Source organism: Strix aluco, chromosome Z (genome assembly GCF_031877795.1).
Source record: "Strix aluco isolate bStrAlu1 chromosome Z, bStrAlu1.hap1, whole genome shotgun sequence".
Taxonomy (NCBI): domain Eukaryota; kingdom Metazoa; phylum Chordata; class Aves; order Strigiformes; family Strigidae; genus Strix; species Strix aluco.
The window spans coordinates 67,115,324-67,143,285 of NC_133971.1; the positions used below are offsets into that span (position 1 = coordinate 67,115,324).

Consider the following 27,962-nt stretch of genomic DNA (forward strand, 5'->3'; position numbering starts at 1 on the left):
AAGCTCGCTACTATACTCAGAACACAGATATTACACAGACAAAGAAATCTTTGTATTCTCAAACCTACTTTGGAAAACAGATGGCATGAAAATAGAACAGCCAGAAGACACAGTAACTAGTATCACCCACCTGAGTTTGTTATATGTTGTTTATATTGTACAGCGCTCAAATTCAATTAAGCAGCACAGAATGACCACTAAACTACCTTCTCTAGCTCCATAACAATTAGTCTAGGCTAAAAAAGCGATCTTGTGATTGAGTGGTATCTCAAAATCCTCTGTATAGAAGACACGACAGGAAGCAATGTGAATGAGCAGGGGGAAGATACAAGAGAAATCACCAGGTGGATCTAACACTAGTTGCTGCAGAATCAGCTGAAGTTCTGGCTTGGAAGAGCACAGAAACATTAAACACTACCTTTGTTTGATCCATCCTCCCCAGTCCTGCAAATAAGCAGATCTTGCCCAAACCAAGTAACATTTCTTTGGATGTCCCCCTATACCAATGATGTGTGGACACTCTTGTAGTGGCACTTCTTCAGCTACCAAGTGATTTACGTGAGAAAATATATCTTGGGGGAAACTGTATATGCTATTTAGCAAGACTCCCCTCTTCTCCCTTGCCCCTTCCTCCCCTTTTTTAAACCAAGGAAAGCTAAAATTGAATTTAGACAAGTGGACACTGAGATGCAGATCTCCATGCCAGAAGGTTTAACAGACTCACAGAGTAGTACTGAAGTTTCATTAGCCTATATTGTAGTATATAAGGTAAAAATGAGAGCACCTTTTTAAGAGGTGTTGGTCTCTTTGCTTTAGGGACTTCTCTCTGTTTCCCTTTCTTTACCAAAGGAGCACTGGAATCCAAAGGGTTATGAGGCATCTTTCCTTGATTTAACCGTTGACTTTTTGTGGCTGTAGGAGGTTCTTTAGAAAGCAAGGGTATGGCGCCACCAACTGAGATTTATAAAAAAAAAAAAAAGTCTGCATCAGACAAGTATAACAAATACCTAAACTACAATCCAATGCAAGTTTAATGTCTGGATTAGGACTAGTATACACATATTAAATTTGTGTTATGTTGCTATTAAGAATATTTATAGGCAATCCTGTATCATTAAACAATGTCATTTAATAAAGATACTCCTCCTAAAAGACTGACATGTTCTCTACTTTTATTATACAACTAGAATCACAAGCTCTGTCCCTGAACTCTCAAAAGCAGAATTTGGCAAAACACGGTGCTCCAAGCTACCTTCAACACCATGCCATTGCCAGCTTGATAAACCTTCAGGAATCTCTAGTTCACTGGCATTTCCTCCTCCACGAGAAATACTGAGTTGCAATATTACAGATTTTAGATTTAATTGCTGAAAATAATCTGTAGTACTTACTCCTACCATTTGTTACACCTTAATGAAATTGGATGGACTTCATTTGCAGATGGGTAATGACAATGCAAAGCTACAGCTAAGTTTCTTTTGCTTAATCAGCACAGCTCTCAAGAGATGTCTACTTTACTTGCATCTTCCAGAGGGTTTAGGACACAAAAGCTTTAAATGACTGGCCAAGTCCCTGAATCTGGACCTTCCAAACCATGACCTCACATCCTAAAAACTACTCTCCTTTTTCAACTTGCTGTCAGCAGGGACTGCTGTTCCTTGTGAGAGCACTTTGTCAAACTTCAGTTACCTGCAATATAAACCAGGTTACATTAGCAAGTGAATGAAGACAATGAGATGTATCAGTGGAATGAGCTTGACACCTCTGTGCCTCAGGCAACCTCTCTCACCTAGAAAACACCCAAAGCTTCTAGCAGCTTTTTTTAAGTCATCTTCATTTACTGCTTCCAAAGTATTTACATGTTGATCCTCCAACACCACATACAGTACTATTAGCATAAACAGTTTACTTCACAAAACTGCTATACCGCAACTTTTTTTTGTCTCTGTGTAACAAAACCAAATTGCCAAGAACGTTGTGCAGTATGTTAGCATAGGTCGCTACAAGAACCGAATCTGAATTTGAAGCAATACATAAGTATATGCCATGCAGACACATCCTATCTCCTTCACTGCGTACATCACCTCTTCATTTCAAATTCACAGAGTTGATTTGCGGAAACAGACTCTACAACTCAGAGAGTTATAAAGCAGGTATGTTTACTCCGGCCGGGGTGCAAGGGGGTTTCTCCTCAAAGCTTGCACACCCACCGCACATTTTACCAGAAACTTATAGACTGTGGATATACATATTCATTGGGTTACATAACACAAACATACATATGCATGAGTAAGGCTGGGTTAGTTCGAAAGGCTGGTGTCAGCAGTTTATGTTCTCTTTGCACCTGCGCATTGCCTCCTGGGGGGCGTCTTTGGGAGAAGGCTCGTAGTCTTTCTCACCTTGTTTTTTCCCCGGAGCATGTGCAGATTCTCTTAGCCAATTTCTTGAACAACAAAAATGTTTTTCAGACGGTTTACTCATCCTATCTTATTTAAGGGAATCAATGAAACTTCTACAATCCATATATGGCTATCTCTACTCATTACCAAGGCCCAGCTAGTTAGAGCACATCTGTTCCTCAAGGACAAAAACATGACATTTTGCTGAACACTGCAGTTCTTGGTAGATTTTCACAGTAAACTGCTTTGTTTTGATGGACACAGTAGTCCTTGGTAAAATTCCACAGAACAGTCTGGGCAAGCAGGATTCTTAGCAATATTAAAAAATTCTATAAGTAATACTATAACTTGCTATAAGTAAATAAGTTGCTAAGCAGTTTTCTATAAATAAGTAAGTAAATAAGTCTTAAAACAAGTAATCATTTCTCTGTAACAGAGTTCTCGTGTTCCTGAACTTGATGGCTTAAAGAGTTTATGTCATTTTGCACTACTGATGCATTTCCAAAACACAATTTAAATTCAAATAATTACTGTTTTACTGTGCTGTTCCATCCACACATTATTTACCAAATGAAGTGGAATAAACTAACTCTGTCTGCAGTCAGACACTCCTTGCCCTTCTTGTTCACTGTGCTTCTCTTCTGGTTAGAGGTCAGCACAATGCCACTTCACAAACTAAAGTTACATTTTGGTACACACCAATTTAATGGGTGCACTGAATGTTAAAAAAAGTTAGAAAGCTGAGGTAACATCTGCCTTGTACTTCCAGGATATGAACATGACACATCAATTTCTCTTCTGCAGCAGTTTCAGACACAGGTAATTTAATATTAGAAAACAGGTACTGTGACCTGTACCTTTGTGCTCCAGCATCTACTCATAACCCATGCATTGTATAATTTTATAGAAACAAAACTGGTTATTAGCACCTCTACAGCACTGAGTTTAACTGATTCAAATGAAAAAAAGAGATGAATTGCAGAAAAAAGAATTTTTAAAAGTATCTTACAAGTTCTCTCAGTTAGTGCAGGAAAATCTCATCGATGCTTGGTATTTTGAGCTTTTTATTTAAAAGCTCAACTATCACATTAAACATTGTGAGCTGAATTATCTCACAATTAGCTCTGTTTCTGAAATATTTTTTTAAAAAAATTCTTTACTGAAATAAGGAGAGAAATTTTTTCATCATTAAATTCTAGCAAACATCATGCGTCCTTTTGAAAAATATGCTGCACTAACACAGCCAAGACTAAATTTTGACCTACAATGAAAAAGATAGTGAGCTATTTGTTTCCGCTTCCTGGTTATGCATGCACAAAGGCTGAAAGATTCTGTCCATCACCAAAGCCTAGCATTTTGTTAACAGCAATTACTTCACAATTATCAGGCATGGCAGAAATTATTCTTTGGCTTGGGCTGATTGACTCTCATATAACCCCTGTGTTTGCAGAGGAGCTTTTTCACTCAAGTTACAGCTCTAGGATTTCTATCATCTGAGTAGTTTACGAAAGCCTTTGTTACTGTGTAGCCCCTTCCTGCAGATTCAGATCACAATAGTAACACACATATTTACGACAATGCAAAAATCTCCACAAACATTAGTATTTTTGTCAAAGCTAAACTTCGGTCACCACTCATATAAGGTACTCTCACAAATCATTGTCCTGAAGATTTTTCTTTCCCCAAGTCTTCCTCCAAACAATTCAGACTGCCATACTTTAAAATTTTTTTTTTAAAAAGAACCTTCATTTTCTCTTGTATCTTGTGAACTGTGCTCCTGCCTGCATATTCAGAGATCATTACAGATCAGAAATCAGGCTACATTTAATGTTTCAATAATTAAAAACAACTTAAGTTGAAAGAAGGGAAATTTCATCATAACCAATACCTGAAAACACCACAGGTTTAGAAGACTGTTTTGACTTCTCTGTTTGCTGCTTCTGCTCCAAGGCTGCCAGCATGCCACCCAAATCCAATTGCACGGGAATTTGACTCTTCTTACCACTGCTCCTGGATGTTTCCTAAACAAGTTCAGTACCCATTAGTAATGCCCTCCATTTCAGAATGTAAAGACTATTACACTGTAAGGTGTGTTGTACACTCTTTAACATCTTCATCCATGATTTTTCAGTGAAAGTATTTTGATATTTAATACACACCAACTTTAATGTGAAAAGTAAAGAAAATCAGAAACAATTCAAATAACTTTTGAATAGCTACTGGAATAAAGCATAGAAGTATAAAGTCTTTAATAAAGGAGATGCTTTATGTCAGGCTCCCACTTTGGTCAGACTGCCACCTATCTTTGAAAAAGAAAAAAGGCATACCAGAATTAAAAGTTTTGTTAAAAGTACAGAACTGCTCCATGAATCTTCCAAGGTACATGATTGCAATACATATATATCATTATCTTCAATGCCTTATTAAAAAGAGAGGTTATCATCTTTAAGCACCACCTCCTCATAAGCAGTAATCTTTCTGTCTGCTTTCAAGAGAAGGCAAAAGCAGTGTCCCACACTTGACACTTTTAACGATTCAGAACAGAAAAAGACTACAAATGGATAGTCTAGCAAAGACTAACAAAGACCAAACTACAAAGGCTAACAAATTGACTCAGATTTTGTGCTTTTAGAAGTCTTATCCTCGAGGATCAATTCACTATGCCTTCTGTTATAAAAGGATTAAGGAATGACCTCCTCTGTCAGAGCCTAGGATGTCATCGTGCATCAGAGCTATACCAGAACCTACTCACCAACATGGAACTACTTACTGTCCTCACTGCTGCTCCGTATTTCTCCTCCTTGCCCCAAGCTAAGTGGATCTCCTTGCCTCCTTGTCTTAATCTGGCACAACCACTTTTAAGAGGTTCCCAACTCCTTAAGACAATCAGTTTGGACTGGATTTATGCCATGATCAAATAAGACAGGTAAAAAAAAATAATTCCTGATATCTGAAACTTGCAGACATTAATAAAAAGCTAGTATTTTTCCCTAAACTGAAACTGGGGGCTAGCAATTACTACCTCTGAGTGCTTCTAATCAAGAGGATCTTGTAACTTAAAGTATAAATGACAAAGTATTAATACAGTTGAGGATGAGCTTGGGCTTTGTATTATATTTAAATATGCTAATTTCCTCTGTAATTTTTAGTTGTGAACTTCTTTTCAAATATGAATTAATTTACCTGCATTTTCTTTCTTTCTAATATAGAAGATGAAGCTTGCTTTCCTGACAGGCCATCCACCTTAGGAGTTCCATCCAGTGTGGGAGACTGACTATCCCAAGGCTCTTCGGGGAGATGGATCTTTGAAATTTAGAGACAAAAGGTGACAGGAGGAAGAGAAAATATTTAAAGACACATGGAAAAGGGTAAAGTGAAGATGATATTAAATTCAAATGTAACATAGACAGTGAGATTGAGTGCATCCTCAGCAAGTTTGTGAATGACACCAAGCCGAGTAGTACAATTGATATGCTTCAGGGAAGGGATGCCATCCAGCGTGACCTTGACAGGCTTGAGGAGTGGGCTTTGTGAACCTCATGAAGTTCAACACAGCCAAGTGCAATGTCCTGCACATGGGTTGGGGCAATCCCCAACAGCGATACAGATGGGGGGATGAATGGGTTGAGAGCAGCCCTGCAGAGAATGACTTGGTAGTATTAGTGGATGGAAAACTGACTATGAGCCAGCAATGTGCGCTCACAGCCTGGAAAACCAACTGTGTCCTGGGCTGCATCAAAAGAAGTGTGGCCAGCAAGTTGAGGGAGGGGATTTTGCCCCTCTACTTCACACTTCTGTGTCCCCACCTGGAGTCCCGTGTGCAGTTCTGGGGTCCCCAACATAAGAAAGACATGGACCTGTTACAGCAGGTCCACAGGAGGCCCCCAAAAATGGTCAGAGGGATGCCATATCTCCTATGATAAAAGGCAGAGAGAGTTGGAGTTGTTCTGCCTGGAGAAGAGAAGGCTCTGGGAAGACCTTATTATGGCCTTCTAAAAGTGCGATCATTTACTGGCTGTCATACTACTTAATCAGACTCATGATTTCCTTTTTTCAGATTTGGAAGAAATAACCAGCAAGGCAGCTTCATCTTCAAATACTTGTTACAGAGGATTATGAGTGGTTTAATGATCACGTCTTTACAACTTACGTAAGTGTTGAGAGGTTATATCCCACTTACGCCTACAAAGCTAAAAGGTTTCTCTCATTTGAGGTGCAAGTCTCTTTCTTTACAAAAAATCTGGTTTGAGCAATTACAGTGCCTTTTGCTGCTCATTCCTCCCTGTCAATGTAATTTACTGCCACAAATAAGGGTGTTGGGTTTTTGTGGGGGTTTTTTTTAAACCACTAATATTCACAGTGAAACAAAACCAAGGACAAAGATTTCTAGCAGCAAAACTAGTTTCAAAGAAACAAAAACCTGGAAATTTCACTTTTATGATTTATGATGTTTGCTTTGCAAGAGCAATCTTTCTTCCAATTCTTGCAATTTATGTTTGGGATTAATTCCCATATTGAATGAATTTCCAAGTTAATCACTGGGATTTATTTCACTCGTAAAAAAAAAACCCAAAAACCAAAACAAGCTTGGATTTATAATTGTGTTAGACTCGAATTCTTACCCTTACACAGCTTGAGAACAAAGTATTACACTCTTCAGATGCCCTTAAATTTGATGATGTGAACAAACAGCAAAGGCAGAAATTCAAAAAGACTTAGTATTATTTTTATGAAATGCAAAATTAAACTAGAACACTACCTGTAGGAACATAAACTACATAAACACATTTCATCTCAACTAACTACGAGGGTACACAACAGAAGTGTCTATATCAGAATTAGTAGCCCAGAGTTCAGGCAGCAGTTGAAAGACCAAAAAAGTAACTCCTTTGGAATGATACAAATCTACTGAATACAGTGAGTAGCTCTTCACTGTCCACAGAGTACTTAAGGGAATTGCCATGGGCAGAGCCCCACATCATAAGCATCTACATTTAGTCAAAAGAATTTCACCTTTAGTCTCATTTAAAACTTGCAGTCTTTTCCTGCTTATTTTCTTAACATTCACATAATGTTGTAAGATTACTTACTTTAGACTGCTTTCTGACAGCAGGAGAAAATGATGATTTCTGAGATCCTAGCCTGTTTCTCCTATCAGAAGCAGCTGCCAGATCAGGAAACTCCTCGGCATCCTAAAGAAATAAATCAGAAGAAGATTTTATGAGAACTATCAAATCCGTATTCTCAAAATTGATTTTCCTGCATTCAAATTATTTTCTTCCTGCTTATCAAACATTCATCATAGTTTGTTCCACTGTATAAAATTCAGGAACCAAGTGCAGTGCCACCAACAATAATCACCACGACAACGGTTAAGTCATCTACATGGCAGCTAATTCAGGGCTGAAAGAGTTTACATGAGAAATTCTTCCAACAGCAGCTTGTTCTTGCTGTCACCCGATACAAATAATTAGAGGTAAATGGCTGTTTTTCAGATCATTTAACAGCCTTGCAAACACCTTCACTCTTCTTCCAGTACAGTCTCCAGCTCTGCAATTCTGCCTTAAACATGTGAGTGGTGAAGAACAAAAAGGGCAGGCAAAATGGTAATAACTCTTGGCTACAGTATGAAAATAAACAGATAAATCATTCAAGTGATTATGTAGCCTTAGACAAGAGAGCAAATTTTAGTAGCAGAGGATACATTATCCAGACTTCAGATTAACTAAATGCATACAGGCTGGAGCTTGCTCTACACTGGTCCCCTTATATCTGCTATCTCAACCATAATGATCTTTGATCCACCAGCTTGGTTTTCACTCAAATGCTTCTCCTCCCACTTTCTGAGAAGCCTTAATGTGATACAATACTACTGAACACACTAACACTTCCTCTGCAGCCCAAAAGACTTCATTTAAACAGCCCAGGCTAGAAAGCTCTAGCATATGGACAGACACACCTCACTCAATCAACTGTTTTTAAAGAAGCTTGGAAGTATGCCAAAAGATGACTGCAAGAAAGGGAAAAATGTTTCACAAACACACTCTCATCCCAGCTTAGGGACATCTTGAACCAGAGGTAGTACCTTCACATTTAAATAACCCTCACTAGAATAAATTTTTATTTCAGTCTGTCCAATCACTTCTTGAATTCAAATAGGCTTCTGGCACTTGCAACACCTTGTAGCAAAATGAATAACTAAAATATAGCACTCATTGTGATGTTACACCTCCTTATATTTGCTCTTAACTCATCACCTATAAGAACCACAGGACATCAAACAAAATTAGGAGAAAGATCAAATAATTTCCTTTTTATTTCCTTGTCTCTTCCAATTCCCACTTAGCCATCTATTTTACATTCTAAGAAGTCCTAATTTATTCAGTCTTGCCTCCCACAGACACTGCTTCATAATTTTGATTATTTTTGGAGCCTTTTGTCTACCTTTTTTTAGTCCAAGTATGTATATTTTTTAAGGAGTGGGGGAAACACAAGAAAACAAAATCCATACTATATTTATATCAGACACATCCTGGATTTATGTATCGTCATAATCCATTTTCCTTTCTGTTTTCCTAATAATTCCCAGTGCTGTTTGCATGTTTGACCAGTACTACCAGCACTGACCTTATTACTGATAGCAGCTTCAATTTTTTTCCCCACAGGAAAACACCCAGCTCAGGGTCTATCACTGTGTATGGAAAAACAGGATTACTTTTCCCCAAATGCATCCATTTCTGCTCATTAACAGTGTCTATAAATGAATTTTATAAAACTAGTAAGCAATCCAATATATTGCTCCAGTGAGCAGCTATACATAGCAGAACCTTCTTAAAATTCTTGGGTGCCCAGAAGTTGTGTGTGTATGATTCTTTCTATTTAAAGTGCGTCACAGAAGCGTCTCACCCATTTTTCAAACTGATGAGCACACGTGCATTCCCAGCAAACGAAGAGGGTCTGAAAGCTGTCTGCCACTGCCACAACAGATGCTGCATCCACATCACAGATTTCAGTGCAATGCATATGTCCTGTTCCATGACTCTATGCTATTTTTTTCCATTTTTGTCTTCAATAGTCCCTTTACCTTCCTACTATTTTCTATGACTCCTGCTATTCTCATTCTGGTTAAGTCAGTCATTCACAGGTCTGACATCGTGTGGTAGAATATAGTAAAAATGGGGATGTTCTCATGAGGGAAAGAACCTGCAGATCTTTGATTCTACCCATAATTCTCAAACAAATTGATCTCAGTCATTCCTTGTGCTGTTCCAGGAAAATGAACCACACAATGAAAAGAACATATAGCCATGGTTCTGCTCAATGTTCCATGTTAAAATGTACAGAACAGAAGCCAGCCAGGAAGGCTTCTTTATGCTGTCATTTCACAGATTGAACATTATGTACACTAGACCAAATATATAAATCAACACATGTACAGAGTGCTGTACAATACTGGGCTTTCAACAAAGTCCTGTTAAACCACAGTCCATACAACAATTCTCTACTGTGGGAGAATCTAAAGCCTTCTGTTCGTAAAGAGGGTGTCTCAAACAACTCGAGTGGGATGCCCTGTGGAGGAGAAACACAGCAAGCTCTGCAGAGATGGGGCAATGGACCATTTCTCTCCCCCTCCCTCCTGTTGTTGCCCAGAGACAGAACTTGCCCAACGGTGAAGGTACAAGCCAGAGAAAATGAGAACCTTCTGGAACAACCTGCTGCGCATGCGTAAGAAAGACTATATAAAGGCAACACCCCACGTGTGTCTCTGTTGACCCACCACTTCCCGGACAAAGCTGGTTAGTCTGAGACAAAGCAGGATCCAAGAGTGTTGATTCTCCTTTTCCTATCCCCTTCTCATCTCTTTCCTCTTTTCTTTTTCTGTTCTCTCTTTTTCTTATATGTATTTATGTGTATTAAGTTTTGTACTAATTGAATTGGGATCGGTTGACTGTTGATGGATTATTAGGAAAACAGTCTCATCACCTAAGTGCCTTTATTCATTCTCCCGAGGGTTATCAGTTGATTGATGCCAAATTATCTCCATTCACTCACTAACATGGTCAGTTAATAAAGTCACCAGCACCATTGCTCCTCGGAGTCATTGTGGTGACTTGGCCCGCCCTGTGGCTCTGCAGAGACCAGCTCTTCCACCAGCACGCAGGCTCAAGTCCCCCACCTCGTAACCCACTGCATGGGACAAGACACCTTCACAATACTGATTCACAAAAGTTACCAAAATACTAATATGCATATTACAGCCATATGAATTAAAAAACCTTTTGGAATTAGCAATCAGAAATGTAAGAATATATGTTACATAGAAATAGCTTCCAAATGTGAGATGGGTAGAATTCTAATACTAGTACCACATTCTTTAAAACTGTGGCACAGGATCGTACCCTGTATATTCCCCATCCCTTGTGCACTTTGCTTTCTGCAACAGTTGCTATAGAATAATTTTAATTAGGAAATTTAACTTGTATTGTTATTGGTTAACATCCAGACTCTCAGATGCATCATTCCAAATTTGCTCCTCTCTTCTGCACTCCTCTGTGCTCACTGAAAACATAAGTCAAAAGGTTCAACTGTTCCCCATCAGTAATTTCTGACAACCATCTCAACTGAAATGGACCTGAACCAATACCTCTACAAATGGGATTTGAACTCCAATTTGTACAAAGCTGTGTTAACATCCGGTCTTCCAATACACTCATAACACTTAAAAGAACAACAACAAAAACCCCTTCACTGTACCTCAATCCTTGGTGGCTCCTGTATTGTAGTAGATTCATTTTGAGGTTTCTCTACATCAGTGGGTGACTTTGTTTTTTTTTTCTTTTTCTTCTTTTTTTTCTTTTTTTCTGACCCTTCTTCAGGCTCAGTTTCACTAGCATCATTTTTTGTTTCTGACTGCTGAAAAAAATCATGAGGCATGACTATTGGAAATTTATTTATTTCAATTACCACCTACCAAAATAAATGCAAGTGGCCACACTTATACAACTAAAGGGTATCTTAATTAATCCAGGCTAGGACATTAAGTGTGCCCAGGTGGCCAAGAAGGCCAATGGCATCCTGGCCTGTATCAGAAATAGCGTGGCCAGCAGGGACAGGGAAGGGATCTTGCCCCTGTACTTGGCACTGGTGAGGCCGCACCTCGATGACTGTGTTCAGTTTTGGGCCCCTCACTACAAAAAGGACATTGAATTACTCGAGCGTGTCCAGAGAAGGGCAACAAAGCTGGTGAAGGGTCTGGAGCACAGGTCGTACGAGGAGCGGCTGAGGGAACTGGGGTTGTTTAGTCTGGAGAAGAGGAGGCTGAGGGGAGACCTCATCGTCCTCTACAACTACCTGACAGGAGGTTGCAGAGAGCTGGGGATGAGTCTCTTTAACCAAGTAATAAGTGATAGGACAAGAGGGAATTCCTCAAGTTGCACCAGGGAAGGTTTAGACTGGATATTAGGAAGTATTTCTTTACAGAACGGGTTGTTGGGCGTTGAAATGGGCTGCCCAGGGAGGTGGTGGAGTCCCCATCCCTGGAGGTGTTCAAGAGGCGGGTTGACATGGCGCTTGGGGATATGGTGTAGTTGGGAACTGTCAGTGCTAGGTTAACAGTTGGACTAGATGATCTTCAAGGTCCCTTCCAACCTAGATGATTCTGTGATTCTGTGACAAAGAAAATTCAAGGTCTCTTAGAAATTCAGAGCTACTGCAAAAACTCTTCATCTGAAGCACACTGCACAGTCAACAGAATGTATCAGAACTACTGATATTTCAATAGGAAATACCCACCCAAATCAGGCAAGAGTTCCACATTTTATGTGTCGTTCTGAGGGTCAGGAATTTGAAAAAAGTCTAGCCTAAAAGTTGGAAGTTCATGTTGCTGGAATAGCACTGTCTTTTTGACATCTTGTTATTCTTTTCCACTCAAGAGAAGAAAAGTTCTAATATGGACAAGGTAACTTTATACCACTTTGTAAAGCTACATTAGAAGTGGACACTGCACAGAACCTAGGAAAGAAATGGCAATGTCTCACATCAAGAGACAACCACACAGTGACAGAACTTAGTTTAGAGCAGACAATTTTCAAGTACCTTTGCTTCACTATCCTGTTTCCCTTTGCCTCTGGAAGGACCTTCAGATGCTGGTGATGACACAATTTTCTTTGGGGGCTGTGAAAGTACCATGGCCCAAGACACATGTGGCTGAGCAGAGCCATCTGCAGGTGTTTCAGGAAATGCTGTTGAGAAAAAAATTATACACAAAGATGTCTCAATATTTATCATATATTCAAAAGGATTGGTAATGAACTAATCAAGTACTAGCATATACAACAGAGCTATATTTCTTCTGAGGAAGGACTGAAATAAGACACTCACATATTTCATTTTTCCAGAAAGCTTTCTAGAACTGTAAGTATTCCATATATTGTCCAGCACTAAATACATACATTTAGCCCAATTAAATTATAACTGGAAATCCAGACTGTCATACTAACTACATACAAATAATTCCATACTCATTTTCTAAGCTATTTTTCTTTAAAATAATGAACTTCTGCTATATTTATATACAAAATTCCTTTAATATTTATCCCAGTTATACAGCTTTCACATACAAGGCCATATCAGTATTTTCTACTTTCTAAAAACTTTCCGGTTTTACAGACATGTACCAGCTGAAAGACTTTCTAATGTGCCTTAGTGTACAAGAATTTTACACCCTACCACTCAGAGGTATCAATGTTTTGAAAGAGCTCACACTTAATTAATTTTGTAAATATTCCTTACACACAGCAAATACAGAACAAAATTAAATTCTTAAGAATGAGAAAAACTTTAGTTGAACAATTAAATAGCATAATGGGTTTACATGGCAAGGCTTTGGCAGTGAGGGGAAGCTGCATGGGTAGCTTCTGTGAGAAGATGGACACTGCCAGCCCCAGCTAGCTCCAAAACAAGACCCACTGCCATGCACAGCTGAGCCCATCGGCGACGCTGATGGCACCTATGTGGTAACATATTTACAAAAGGGTAAAAAACACTGTGCAGGAGTTGTGAGAGGGAGGGGAAAGAAAAAATGTGAAACCAACAACCCTGTAGACACCAAGGTCAGAGGAGAAAGAGGGGGAGGAGGTGGTCCAGGTGCTGGAGTAGAGAAGCCCTTGGAGAAGACCATGGTGAGGCAGGCTGTCTCCCTGCAGCCCTGCAAAGGAGCAGCAGAGGAGCTGTTATGAACTGACCACAACCCCCATCCCCCTGTGCTGCTCAGGGCAGAGAGGAGGTAGAAGACTCAGGAACGAAGGAGAGAAGATGAGCCTGGGAAGAAGAGAGGGTAGGGGGAAGGTGGTTTTAGTTTTATTTTTGTTTCTCACCATCCTACCCTATTCTTAATTGGCAACAAATTAAACTTTTCCAAGTCAAGTCTGCTTTGCCTGTGATGGGTGACTGGTGAGCAATCTCCCTGTCCTTATTCTGACCCACAATTTTATCTTATTTTTTCCTCCTGCCCTGCTGAGGAGGGAAAATAAGAGAGCAGCTGGGTGTGAGCCTGGCTGCCAGTCAAGGTCAACCACCACAAATGGCTACTTTATTCCAGGGGGATAGGAACTGAGGATAGTGTTTGAGGAAAAAACATCATCAGATGACTTTAAAGTTTCTGGAATAACTTTATCTTTAGAAGGCCCTTCAAGGCACTTCAGCTGAATTCTGGATTTAAGTATTTCAGTTATATTTAAATACTTGAAACTAGCCCCTTGAGAGCTTGTGGCAGTCAAAAAAAAAAAAAGTTTTGCATCCCCACAGCCAGACAACAGGTAAACAAAACAAAAAAGGGAACATTTCAGCACCACAGTTCTGCACAGCTATCCTTCCTTCTTTAACAGACTTGACAGAAATCACGTATGCCGCAGAATAATTTTTAGGTACATACTAGACTGCAGACTGCCAGCTATTTAAAACAAACCTGCTTATCAAGACTTATCAAATACTCACCTCTCACTTAATTCTTGAAACAAATCTCAAAATGACTTGACAGACTTCCAAGAATCAATATGCATTACTTTCTCTCCTCTTAAAAAACATGGGAAGCAACTACAGCAATGTTTGCCCCTGAGCATCAATGAAACAACAGAGAAGGAAGATAATCCTAGTTTTGATCTGCTGGTGAAATCTATAGGCAATAATGAGCTATAAGAATGAAACTGATTTGGAAGAAACTGATACAGGTTTACTTGTTTGGTTTTTTTCTTTTATAACGAGTTTGCTATTTAATTCCTTTTTTACTTTACACATCAACAGCTCCTCAGAACACTTCAGTTTTCCAAATTGATGAGATGCAAGCACTTAAAATACAGACAAATAATTTGTTTCTGGAGCACTTACCTCTACCATCAAATGAAGAGGGAATTAATCTGGCTACTGTTTCATCTAAAGTTTTTGATGAAGCTTTGCTTTCCACAGAAGTATCTTCCTGCAAAATAGACAGTCAGGAATCATAAAAGTAGGATTAAAATAACTGACCTTAAAGAGAGCTAAACATAAAAAAACCCCATAAAAAATCTTCGATCTGTGTACAGATTAAGGTGGAGAAAATTTAGTAACCTGGATTTTTTTGTTCCTTACATTTTACAAAAGCATCCAAATAATGATTCTAAGAATGAACAAGAAGCTGCTTTACTGTTCTGAGTATATTAAAAACAAAGACCATCATCCAACTCAAGCTAGCCATGAAAAAGGAAACTCAAGTGACAGGAGAAAGGTCTTTTTTCCATCGCAGGTAGTTTTCCACCCAGAGGCACTGGAAATACTACGCTGTTTGGATCCTTCAAAATTATTCATCTTTAATCACTGTTGAAAACTCTGATTGAATATATGTGACATACTGCTGAATGTGTCAGTATTGTATTTACTAACAAATAGGGAACCAAGACTAAAGTTAAATGCTTATGTCTAAACAATATTTTTGCCTCCTTCTGGAATTCAGTTTCTTATTTTTATCCTTTAGCACAAAGCAATAAAGTACAATATTACACGTTTGGTTTTTTTTAAAAAAACCTACCGGATAAGTGACTGCTTACCTATTATTTCCAGGTGAGAGAGAAAGAAGCAGCTGTTAAGAAACCTCAGAAACATATGTGCTCTGTATAGGCAAGCTAGATGTCTACACCATAGCAGTACTAATCTAAATTGGCTTTCGCCTATCTGCTGGCAGCACAGACAAGGAAAGAATAGTGAGAAAGTGTAGAAGAGAAGCAAGTAAGCACTCACACCATCTACAAAAAGAACTGTAAAACCTCTACCTCTGAAACTCCTTGCCTGCAAAGTACTTAAACAGGTCTTAAAGTACCATACTGAATGCAGAATACTATTTTTATGAGTTCTGCAACATGGAAATATCAGCTAACCTCTGTGTTCAACAAAAGAGACATCTGTGGCTGATTAAGGCACGTAATGTTACTTTCCGCTGAACATATTGGTCCACTTTTATGCTGTACATTCAGTATCTCACTGCTTCCCAGACTCTGTGACTTGTGGAAATGCAGAATGGTAGCTTCAAAAGCAGGTACAGGTAGAGACTCTGGTTTTGGAGTTTGAGTTGACTTCTTGTTTGTAGTTTTATTGAACCTGTCTGAATAAAGCATGTAAGTCTACATAATTAAACTTGCTTGTGATCATTTCTAGGTATGTTCTATAGTACACTAGTTGGCATAACTACAGTAATCATCACAAGAACTATTGCTACACATAGTTCATATTAAAAAAAAAAACAAACTAGCAATTAGAACCAACGTATATACACAACACTGACTCAACAAGCAACTGTAAACTCAGCTTGCTTAGGAAAATTTTTGTATTAGTTCAATCAGCAAAAAGACCTAAGTCACCCCCCCTTATCAAAGTCACACAGAAAAGAAATCCTGTTCCTTAATTATTCTAAATTTAGAAACATGGTCACAAACTGGAGGCTACAGCACAGTCAACCATTTTATGTCTATCTGATGTATTTTTAACCAAACAACATATTTGTACCTGGCTTCACAGAATCTCTGCTGCAAGCAGAGGTCTGGTACGAAGTCCTGTTCACAATTCTGACAGAAGAGTCATCTCCATCATGCCTTTTCTTGTCTAATTTTTTCTCACTCTCTTCTGATCTCCTCTGCTGCAAGTATTTATGACATATTTAGTTGATTTTACTTTAGCTTTGTAAAGTCATCAGGTTTGCCTTAACCTGAGTTACAGTTAACCAACACTTTGATCTTGACCATCAAGTTAATACAACATAGTTAGTATACCATAACCGCAAATAATGAATAAAAAGAGGAACAGCCAGTTAGAGACTTGTTACTTAATTTTATCTACCTTGTTAACCGTGCCATTTTTAGCACATATAATAGCCCAAGAAGAGGGATTATTCAATATGTTTCTAGACAACTGTACTTTTAAGATCTCATTAATCAGAGCATTTCCAATAGTTTAGAATTGTTTGGTCTTAAATCATCCATTCTGATTTTCTAAAACAGACTTTCTTCTAGAACAGGACTAAAAGCTTAAAAGCATTCCAGTATTTTGTCCAAGCTATGTATTATGGGCAAAACTAGCCAAGACTGATGTCACAACATCCAAAACACTTGGAGCAGACAGCATGCAATTAACACATTCACCTATACTGTAGCATCCTGAAAGCCTTGTGATTCTTGTGAGAAATATAGTTTGTCAGAGCTAGGCTCAGGAACCAGTACGGCAGGCAAGGAAGGAGCACTAGGCTTGCATCTATGCAAAGTATACTGTATCAACCTAGAGACAAGTGGCTTAACTCTGATTACAGGATGCTGGACTAAATTCAAAGTACATCTGGCAGCAACATTATTTTCTTGGGTGGGAGGGCAAGGCATTTCCTGACCTCCAAAGCTAAATTGTTAAAGCTTTGAGAGATGTGATCAAATTAATGCAAAGGTGAAAAGATCAATAATTTCTCTTCAAGATCACAAAAAAATAAACGCCAGGGAACAATGACAAGAAGACTGTTAAACAATACACCGCTCAGCCCAAGCCCCTACAAAGATCACAGAACTCTTCCCAGAAGCTAAACTGTTTCATGTTACATCACCTATGCTAACATTGAGCTAATCATCTCTCTAGACAGCTTCAGTGTTCATTTTTCTCTCAGCAAGCAAACTACTAATTTTAGGTCTCTAGCCTTTTATGTCTAGCAATGAATGCTTAGGACCTGGTCTTACAAATTCCTCTACACAGGCTTGACCACAGTGAAGTTACCAGGTCTCTGCCTAGAGAGTAAGGTCCACCAGAAGGATGCGACTGGAGAACAGATTACTTGAACCTGTTGGAAACAACAGCCTTACAAATCCAAGAGCCACAATGTCTAATCACAGAGGGAAATGGGTTAATAATACATTTGATTTTTTTTCCTGATTTTTGTATTTTGCGGAGTTTGTCTATTTTTTGTAAGAAAACGTTATCCAAGTTTCATGAAATTTATCCCCAAATAGGCACACGCACAAAAAGACAGAAGATGTTTACTGAGCATCTCGTTTACTTTTGACAGAATGAGCAGATTTCCAACATAAACCTTTCTTCCCACTCCAGACCAGCACAACTTCCTCCTCTCTTGTGGATTGTTTTCTACCTGTAACAGGTCTTGGAAATCCTTCAATGACAGATGTGGTCTCATCACTTATCAGCCACACAGCTGATTACAGCCATCAGGTCTCTCTTAACTCAGGTTCATGGAAGCTGCCACTGGGCTCAAAAAAAACCCTTCCCCCTTCACCCCAAGCCCAAATAATGAACAAAGGAAAGCACAGTTCAGAAATGAATGGTCTTTTATTTTTTTTTTTCCCCAGATGATGCCTTCTGAGGAAAATGAATTAAATTATTCTCATGTTCCAAAAATACTGCTTGAAAAACTATATTAATTTGAACTGTAAAATTCCATGAACTTTTTTGAATTCTGAAGTTGAGTACATTACTACCATCCAATTTAAATGCCATTCATTATCACTACAAGAACAGAGAGTGATTATTCAGTTTAAAAAATGAACCAAACATTTACAGTGACTTAAAATAAGAATTTAATTTTAATTTTTAAAAAACATATATTTGCTCACCTTTGAAAGATTCTTACTTTCTTGTCTGATTGGACACATGTGTTCAGCAGATTCTCTGACTATTCCTGAACCATTACAGTGTGTTGAGTTGTTAGAATGATATTGTGAGCCAGCTACTGGATATACATTTGAAACACCATCAGGTGAGTAATAGCAGCTGGAGTATTCACAGAAGGCAGGATCTCCCAGAACACTATGTGATGCACATTGAGAGAGAGATGAGAAGTCATCCCAGTGCAAATCTTCAGCATATACATGTTGCCTAGACAAACATATTATTCCTTGGCTGAAGAATTTGTTTAACAAGAAAGGTATATTTCAAAAGAAAACTATTCCATGTTACTTCAATTAACTATTTACTCACTGCTATAGACTTTTAAAAATAATTAAATTTGGTTTGGGAAAACATGCAGTTTAGGAAATATTTTAAAACACAGATGTTATCTGTTTCCAAGTGTCGAAGCTAGTCTGCTTTGCAGTTACAGTTTCTGTTTGAGGTTATCAAGATTCTTTGTACTTATTTTCAGCAGGCTTTTTCTTGTGAAACAAACTAAAAGTGCAGTATAGCTACATGACATACATTATATACTTGACTGAAAAAACAAATATCAAAGAGTTAAACGTGTCTTAAAAAGTAGGAGTATAGCATCTTATGGGGTATAAGACATGTATGAAATACAATACAGAATTATAAGATAATCATTAACCGATCACCATAGTTTATGAAAACACAATATGCATGGGGCATGTCTTTTTCCTTCAAACGTATACTCAAAGTTCCCTTCCAATTTCCTCCTACACTTTGTACAGAACCTATAGGTGGAGATCCAAATTTGACTAGGACGAAAGGTAATTTCTCAGCTTAAGAAAGTCTCATTTAGTTTTTAAAGCTGATCACCATGAAGAGGCCAACCTCTGAATCTTGAGTAGATAATATGAAACAGAGAATTTCCCATCAGAACAAGAGACTTCAGATAAAACATTTCTTACTGCAATTCTGATAGACTGCAGACAAAACAACTCTTACAATCCTAGTTTACACACAAAGAAGAAAAGTAACAAATAAAGGGAAAAATTATCTATGGCTCAGTCCCAACAAGGCAAAAAATTCATCAGAATATTGCTGCTCTTTGCTGTTTGTTTTTTTAATGTTAGTTTAAAGCTAATGCTGTGTTTTTTCTAATGCATAGATCAGGCCACACTCACCTCAATGTTAAATTTCTATTACAAATCAAAATGGGTTGAAAATAGTGAGATTTCCTATAGGATATAACAAAGGCCTACAATGAATGTGTTTGCTAAGGCTCTAACTGAACTTGTTAGTACATACCAGTAACTTCACAGTAATTGCAAAGTTAATCCAATGCTTAAGAGTGCTGGGAAGCAACTAAGAGAATGATGTAACATCAGAAGATTTTTACAAGACAAGTTATTTCCTACCTTACTATGTAGGCTTTTTTATAGCTTGCTCTGGGGTTAACAATACTTTTATAAGTCTACCACAAATGCCTTTAGTCCTTATTAGAAGAAAACCTTTAGAAACCTGTAGCATTCTTACTAAAACTGTCTTTCTGGAGATTCACAGGTTGTGAAGAGGAGATCCAGGATGAGCCCCAAACGTTATTTAAATGTTTTTACTTTCTTGGAGGAATTAAACTTTCTTGGAGGCTCTTCCTTTTATATGACTATATTTACTCTGGCCTTGTCATAATGCAACCACTCTTTCACCCAAAGACTGGATTCAGCTCCTTCCAAAGCACAAACGAGCCATATCAATCATTACAGACCAACAAATCCTCCTGAATGCTCTGTAACAATACAGGCCTTTAGAGCAAGAGACAAAGTACCAGATATACGCCCAAAGAACACAAATGCAAAAACCTAAATCATGAAGACAACACACAAGTGTTTCTACAGTTATCATATTCATGTATCAGAGCTTTGACTTTGTAAGAGTATTCAATGTCCAAAACTGGAAGGTTAAAATTGTTCAAGAAATAAGACTCAGAAAATACACATACCAAAGATAGTTCCTGGATAAACGGGTAGCATGTAGTTAAGTACCTAGGAAAGACACGTGCTTCTGACTGTTCTGACCATGTCACAGTTACTGCCGCATGTTTTGGAACAAAGTGTTTGATCTCTGCTGACAACTTGATGCTCTGGGAAACAAAACGTTTTTTGGCTATGTGTGTTTGGAGATTAATGTTACAAGTGAAAAATACTCATCCTTGTGAGCTCAGCTGTCATACGAAAGTGTTTGCTCTTTTCTAACAAAACGTGCAAAACAATAAAGCTCACCAAAAGGAAAGAGAGGAAAAGGAAGAAACAAAACAAATGAATTGTAAGAGATACGTGACTGTTGTGGGAAGTTATTTCCTTCAATACCCACATTTATCATGAAATACTCACAAAGATCAGTTACAGAAAGAACAGACGCTCACTTCACACAAGATGCAGTAAACGCTAATATAGGAATTCTTACTTTAGATTTGAACAATACAAGCTAAAATTCGTAACATGTACTAGCAAACTGTAAAATCAAGCTTGAGATATGTAACAACAATGGCTTTGTGTACGTCTGTATTTTAAGGTTGTCTGAAATGAATACTTAATTACAGAGCCTTCTCATTTCTGACACAACACAAATCTATTAAGATGAATTTTCCATTTATTCTGAAAACTGGGTATGTATATCTGGAAGAACATTGAAATGAGACTCAAAAGTATTGCAATTACAGTGTTACACACCTTTACTCACTCTAATATATGCCACAAGTCATTCCTATGAGTGTATTTTGGGGTAACTGACACACTACATGAAAACGGATTTTTTCCACTTGTCAACGCCAGTTTGAATAACTAAATAACACACAAGGCTTTTAAAAATATTTGAAAAGTAATTTCAATGCTTGATCATATAAACTGGACTCTAGTAGCTCAGCAGTCACCAGTGTTGTAAACATTTAAAGAGCTCTGACAGCCTAAGGTAAATTACAAATAGCTGCAAATTCTTCTGTTTCTGAATTTACCAGGCAGATCCAAATAGAGAATGAACATCCATTGTAACAGGCTAATCACTAACTTTAAAGACCCAGGAGCCTGATCTGGAAATAAATTGCAACGCAACGCCGATGATACTGGTTAGAATTTGTGCATCCGTCTTTAAAGCGACCGTTATGTCTACCTGTCCTTGCGACAGACTCTCCACTGACTGAAAAAGCCTTTTTCACACTTAAGCTCAGTGGAAGTAATGTCTGGGGTTCCCCCACAGGTGGCGGGCCGTGACTGGCTGTGCACCAGCCAGAGCTGCCCCCCACCCGGGTCTGCCCTTCCAGAAGGACTCTTCGCCTCCGCCCTCAACCGAAGCGCGACTCAAGGCGCGGTGCGAATCACCCGTCCCGACGGAGGCCCGCGAACAGGCGGAGCGCTCGGCCCCGCGGGGCCGCACGCAACTGCCCCCGCGCGGGCCGACCCCGGCTGCCGCCAGCCCGGCCGCCGGGCGAGCGAACGGCAGCTCGCCGCGGGGCCCGGGGTAGCTGCGGGCCGAGACAGGCCGCCCGCGGCTCCCACACCCACGCCGGGCGGAGGAGACGGCTCGCCCAAGTGTGGCCCCGCAAGCCGTTGCGCAGCAGGCCGGGAGGAGCCGGGGAGGGCGCGGGGGGGACTGCGAGGAGGTGCCGCCGCCCTTACCTCGCCGTCACGGCCCGAGCGCGGCCGCCGCTCCGCGGACATGGCGTGGGCGGGCCGCGGCCCCCGCCCCGCCGCCCCCAGCGCACCCCGCGTCCCTGCCGCCCCGCGCAGCGGCGCGCCGCGATGACGTCGTCGTCGCCGCCGCCGCCGCAGAGGGGCCGCTGGGCCGGGCCGGGGACCCGCCGCGGCCGGGAGGCGCCCGCCGCCGGAGCCCGGGGCAGCGCGGCACGGGGCGGCTTTCTGAGAGAAGAGCACCGTTCACAGCACAGTCGCTTAACTGCGGCTGCGAGCTGCCGGCGCATGCGCCAAGAGCGGCCCCGGCCCAGTGTTTGAGCGAACAGGTGCGGGCAGCGTCTGATCCGGCAGGGCGTAAAGTTAGTCACCTCCCGGCGACGGGCCGGCGGAAAGGAAAGGCTTTTAAGGACCACCAGCGGCAGTGGGTCATCGAAAGACAACGCCCATGACTCTGGTGCTGAAGCCCTGAGGAAAAGCATGGCTTAAGCACAGGTCAGCAAGATCCTTCTAATAGAGTAATAATCCTTCTAAGATGGTTCTTCTAGTTACAGTGCCTGCTTGGCCCTTGCAGAGCCCCGCTATCAGGGGTAAGAGTAGGAAGTCTTGACCTTCAGCACTGTGAGCCTATTACAGGCCATGTGACCAGCACCGAGGTAGACATCTCTAGTACCCTTAGAGGAAAGACAATGAGGGTTATTTTTCTCACCAAATTTGGCAGGTTACTTACCTCTGCCCATCATCAGAACAGCCTTAATCACAAGCACACAGTAGACAGGGAGAGCATGTACTTCATCGGTTAAGCTACGTGCCGGTGGTCCTGGTTTTGTTGGCCTTCCAAGTCCTACACAGCTGCAGTGCTAGCTTGCATGTGAAATTAGACACAACCAGTGGTGCTATACAGTTATTCAAACACCAAATACACTGAAGAACCTTTTAAAAAAAAGTTGATGGCATGGAATGAGTACAGGGTCCCAAGATGCTACAGTGACCATTCTGATGGAATTTATTACTTGTCAGACTTGCATGCCAGCAAAGGTGAGCTGCTGGATTTAATATTAAGAGTCGGGTCGACACAGCGCTGAGGGATATGGTGTAGTTAGAAACTGTCAGATGATCTTCAAGGTCCTTTCCAACCTAGATGATTCTGTGATGGGCTCAGCTTGCTAAGAAAGGCTGATCAGTTTCCTTGTATTAGGCCTGACCTTTTACATGGTTAAGGAAAAGGAGTTCATGCTCTCCTACAACCAGCAGCTGCTTTTGTCAGATGAAAAGCATTCAGTTTACTTTGACAACACTTCTAAACACCTACTGCCCACACAAAGAGTACATGCTAGCTTCCCAGAAAAAGTAGGATGCAAGACAGGAAGTATAGGCTAAAACCACAGACTAAAAAGCTTGCAGCAGAAAGGTAACTGGTACTACTAAAGTAAATCAAACAAGCATAAAAATATCTCTTATGAAGTATTAAGTACTACTTAACACCTTAAAATATCACCGAATATCCCACACTGGAAGGGACCCACAAGAATTGCACCCAACTCCTGACTCCACACAGTGCAACCTCAAAGTTAGACCATCTCCAAGAGCATTGTCCAAACACTTCTTGAAAACCAACAGCCTCGGGGCCACAACCACTTCGGCAGGGAGCTTGTTCCAGTGCTTGATCACCTTTTTCAGTGAGTAACTTTTTCCTGATATCCAATCTGAACTTCCCCTAACACAGCGTTAACTCATTCCCTTGCATCCTATCACCAGACACCTCATGAGAAGTAGGATGACAAGGAGTCACTGCAGAATAATTAGTCCCATTATAACCTACATCAGCTACAGAGTCCTCTAATTTGAGCGTGTCAGAAGCTAGTTTGAGTATTACCTGTCACTGCCAGCTTTCTTTTCAGACCGTCTGCAGTTCGCAATTCAAATCAGGATTAGGAACTTTGGCCTGTAGGGCAAAGTAATTCTTGCAGAGAAACAAAACAGGTTCACTAAGTTTATTTTTTCCTGAAGTAGGTACTCTTAACATGTTAGACAAGGAATATTTGTTTTGTCTGGTGAATTAGAACTCTAGGCACTGAGGTTTTATAGAGCATTAAAACTAGAGTTTATTTCTTTACACATAAACAGGTGAGCCATTGGATTTGAACATACTACAGTTGGCAGAAAAGCTGAGTGCAAAAGTTATTGAACACAGATAACAAGTGATCACCTAGGCAGAGCATGCAATACATAATCTTTAATAAACAAAATTCACTGAAAAGTCAGGCACTTACATTAACAGTAAAGAAGACAGTGTCATCACTCTTTGAACACAATAGCAGCCTACTTGGAATTGCATTTGACTGAGCTTTGTTGCTGTGAATAATACAGCTCATGCACAGGTATGGATGTATGTTTTGTACATTTTAAAGTATTCACTGAATACTACCAACATATATACACTCATAGACATAGTTCCAGAAGATTTAGCAGAAAATTTATAGACAATTATTCATTTCTTCTCATCCTTTGGAAGAGGTCTTCGGAAGAGAAGAATATGCGGTTCTGCGGAAATAAAATTGAACAAAGTGTCAGTCTGTCCCATAAGACTTGACTACAAGGATTTATTCCATTTAGGAAGTCTTGAACAGTAGTCGAAGCTTGTCAAATAATAAGCAGATGAACAAGTCCACAAATACGGCCCCATGTGTAGTATTAATAGATCAATTTTGCAGTAACCTTATAACAGTCAAGCTGGTGCTGCTTTTGAAAGTTTTATACCAGATGTTGGCAGTATCATAAACTTAAGGTATTTACAGGAAGGAAGTACTGGAAAAAATACAGAATATATTTAGTTGGTATTGGTACTAACTCTGTCTCTCTACATTAGGCTGTTTGATGAGCTTTGTTACTGTAACTTAGACTAACAAACTGTTGATGCTGTCCTTGTTAGGCACATAGTGTGAAGCATCAACAAAAATGACTTTACTTAATACAGCCAGCTTACATTATTACTGATCTAACTTAATTGTAAACTCCTCCAAAAAAGCCAGAAGTATCAAAAGGTGCCCAGGTAAGGGAAACACTGGCAGGTTATACTAATTTATTCCCCTGGTTCTTCAGAAACTTGGAACTCCATACTGCTGCAATTCATCTACCACCACTTACTTTTTAGTCAGGCTTGTCAATGGTAAGCTACTTTGGCTGTTTTCAGCACATCCTAGTTGGCAGTTTTAGGGCTCCACACCCTGCTATTTGAAAGATTGGTTTTAAGTGTTGCTTTTAGTGGGCTGTATTACTAGAGTTCAAACTATACTGTAGACTTTTCAGAGCATTAATACAGGACCTTGTCTGCAGGAGCATCTATTAAGCATTTGTAGAAAAAGTACATGCTGTTTATTTAAAAATATACTGCTGTATAAAGTTTGGTTCAGTCACTGAGATACTAACATTATTCAGGAGCTCAAAGAAGCCTATTTCTATATGCATATAGGAACAATTTCCAGTCTGGCACATTTTGTCTACTGACAGACCACACATACCTAGGACAAGGTTAGCATTTTGCAAATCTGGGAGCAAGATGTGAAGGTTTAAAATAAAGGCTGTTATGTTGCCTTTGTTGACAAATGCACCAGGCAGTTGATAGTTTAGACCCTTTTGTTCATCTAATTCTGTTCAGATGAACTTACCTGGCTCATGGATCATATAGTGAACCCAGCCAAGACTTTGCTGAACGCCAAGTCGTCTCCACTCCTCTTCGGACATTAGATGGGATTTTGGCACTTGTTTTGAAAGTTCTCTTGGCAGCATCACATGTCTGTGGAGGTTTTATTATTAAACACACACTACATACATTAATGCCTGTGTACACTAGAAAACTTGCACAGATACACACTGAAACACAGTAAGCAAGTTCAGTTATGAATACCAGCAATCCCTATAAATAAGTCTTGGGTGCTGACTGATACCACTGATTATGAAGCATCTGTCCCAGAATCCAGTTTTAAAATCACTTTGTCTACTAAACATTACATCTGTAATGAAACTGTATACTGGAACAGCCAACCTACCTCCTAGAAGAAACTGTATAGAAGAATGTGTTCCTGGCAACTGGCAGTCATATCACCTATTTCAAAAATAAGGGCTTTGGACTTTTAGAACGACTGATAAAGTCACTCGTTTGTATTTTGCATTCTGTAACCAACAATGTATTCTCCACAGAGAAAGTGCTGGTTTATAGAGACAGAACACTAACACCACTTAAGAGCCCAATCTGTCAGCTGAGGAGAAACATAGTCTGCCCTCCACATTTTCAAGTTCCTTTATCACTTAGTACAAAGCAATGCGTTCAATTGTGGTTTTGAGAGCATAGCTGCTAAGAGGGACACTAGACCTCTACACGGAGGAACAAAACCCCTGATTTGCAGTAGTGCTTTCAAGTAAGCCTAGAGGACTGAATTTCAACAGTATCAGTTATAATCCAGATCTGACTGGTGCTATATGACAGCTTTGAAAACTAGCAAATGTCTCGAAGGCAGTACGAACTACATTTATTAATACTAGGTGTTGGCGTGGCCTTACGAACTGCCTTCAAAGATGACACGTAAAGCAAAACACACGCTTCATCCACATTCAGAGCTCGATCGCGTTACTCTCCGCCGAGCAGAGCATTCTGAACACAACGGTTAGGGCTCCCTGCTTCAGTTCCCCACGGTACCTGACCGAGGGAGGCGGCACCGCCGGCCCGTTCCCCCCTCCCCCGAGAGCGGCGCCGCCGCGGCCGCGCGGTTACCTCTCGAGCCACCAGCGGGGCGGGGCGCGCCGCTCCCCCCCGCCCCCCCCGGCGGCCGCCAGCCAGGCCTCGCCCGCGGGGCGCCCGAGCCCCGCTCTGCCGCTCCCAGCTTCATCGCCCGGCTCCGCCGCTTCCTTCACCGCCCTCCGGGGCTTGCATCGCCCGCTCACCGAACGGCGGCCCTGGAAGGGCCAGCCGAGACCGGCACTCGAATCACCCACCCTCCTCCCCCCAGCTGGTCCGAGGCGACGCAAAAACCCACCGCCAAGAGGCAAGGCACGGCCCCTCCCCGCAGGCTTTAAGCCCCTCTGGCCCCACGGAAGCCAGGGTCACGCTCGCTGCCGCCACAGGCCGAGCGTACTCCCTGAGAGCATGGCACCAGCCCCGGGAGAGACGCCTGCCCGAGGCGCCGCGCCCTCCCGCCGCTCCGAAAGGGCCGGCAGGAGCCCCCCCTTAATGCCTTCAGCCGGCCCTCCCGCCCTCTCCCACTGCCTCGTACCGGTACTCGTACTGATCGTCAAAGTACTTGTCAGAATAGTAGATCTGCTTGTGGGCCATGGCGAGAGACGGCAGGAACAGGAACAGAACAGCACCCGCCTCACACGGACAACCCCACCGACTAACCCCGCGCTTCCGCCACCCGCTCGGTTTGAATCTAACAGCGCGACTCTCATTGGCGGCGCCGCGACAGCCAATCGCGTGCCGGGCCGCCGCGTGACTGACCGCTCGCCCTCCCACCCATCCCCGGAGCCGCCGGGGCATTACGTAAGGGGTGACGGTGGGAGGGCGGTGCGCGGGGCGGGCGTGGCGGCGCCGGGGCGCGGTGGTTGGCTCAGCCGCCGGCGGGGCCGGGCGCTTCCAGCACTTTCCAGGGGAGGGTGGGGTGTGCGGGAGAGGCGGTTGGGGCCGGTGGCGGGCGCGACCCTGCGCGTGTCGCGATGCCCTTGGCGCGGCCCTGGC

General features: G+C 41.0%; 3 protein-coding genes across 9 annotated transcripts in view; 1 reads left to right on the plus strand and 2 right to left on the minus strand.

Annotated features, from left to right (window-relative positions):
* SECISBP2 (SECIS binding protein 2) overlaps positions 1–22,523 on the minus strand; it is a 29,431-nt gene extending 6,908 nt beyond the window's left edge. For 2 of the 7 annotated variants that reach the window (XM_074813057.1, XM_074813055.1), the window contains exons 1-11: positions 22,220–22,523; positions 18,527–18,719; positions 16,431–16,560; positions 15,806–16,029; positions 14,784–14,871; positions 12,495–12,640; positions 11,154–11,312; positions 7,490–7,591; positions 5,583–5,702; positions 4,288–4,420; positions 785–954 (exon numbers count right to left, since the gene is read on the minus strand). In XM_074813057.1, coding sequence (XP_074669158.1) covers positions 785–954; positions 4,288–4,420; positions 5,583–5,702; positions 7,490–7,591; positions 11,154–11,312; positions 12,495–12,640; positions 14,784–14,871; positions 15,806–16,029; positions 16,431–16,560; positions 18,527–18,719; positions 22,220–22,521 — 1,767 coding nt within the window. In that variant the 5' untranslated portion in view covers positions 22,522–22,523. The remainder of the gene's footprint in view (positions 1–784; positions 955–4,287; positions 4,421–5,582; positions 5,703–7,489; positions 7,592–11,153; positions 11,313–12,494; positions 12,641–14,783; positions 14,872–15,805; positions 16,030–16,430; positions 16,561–18,526; positions 18,720–22,219) is intronic. The other 5 variants (XM_074813056.1, XM_074813058.1, XM_074813059.1 and 2 more) reach the window with 5 other exon arrangements.
* A 7-nt stretch (positions 22,524–22,530) lies between these two features.
* SHC3 (SHC adaptor protein 3) overlaps positions 22,531–27,962 on the plus strand; it is a 102,243-nt gene continuing 96,811 nt past the window's right edge. Inside the window, exon 1 of the mRNA XM_074813073.1 lies at positions 22,531–22,726. The gene's annotated coding sequence lies outside the window, so the exon portion shown is untranslated. The remainder of the gene's footprint in view (positions 22,727–27,962) is intronic.
* CKS2 (CDC28 protein kinase regulatory subunit 2) lies at positions 24,312–27,720 on the minus strand. The gene is made up of 3 exons (XM_074812156.1): positions 27,502–27,720; positions 25,900–26,027; positions 24,312–24,775 (listed from the first exon to the last, which is right to left on the minus strand). The coding sequence occupies exons 1-3, from the start codon at positions 27,558–27,560 to the stop codon at positions 24,723–24,725; spliced, it is 240 nt and encodes a 79-aa protein (XP_074668257.1). The 5' UTR covers positions 27,561–27,720; the 3' UTR covers positions 24,312–24,722.

What these genes read in the sequence shown, in the direction of transcription:
- CKS2 (XM_074812156.1), bottom strand. Translation starts at nt 27,560, where the DNA reads ATGGCCCACAAGCAGATCTACTATTCTGACAAGTACTTTGACGATCAG. An exon ending in GACGATCAGTACGAGTACCG is followed by an intron (nt 26,028 to 27,501) that starts GTACGAGGCAGT and finishes AAACCTCCACAG; the next exon opens with ACATGTGATGCTGCCAAGAG. An exon ending in CTATATGATCCATGAGCCAG is followed by an intron (nt 24,776 to 25,899) that starts GTAAGTTCATCT and finishes TTATTTCCGCAG; the next exon opens with AACCGCATATTCTTCTCTTC.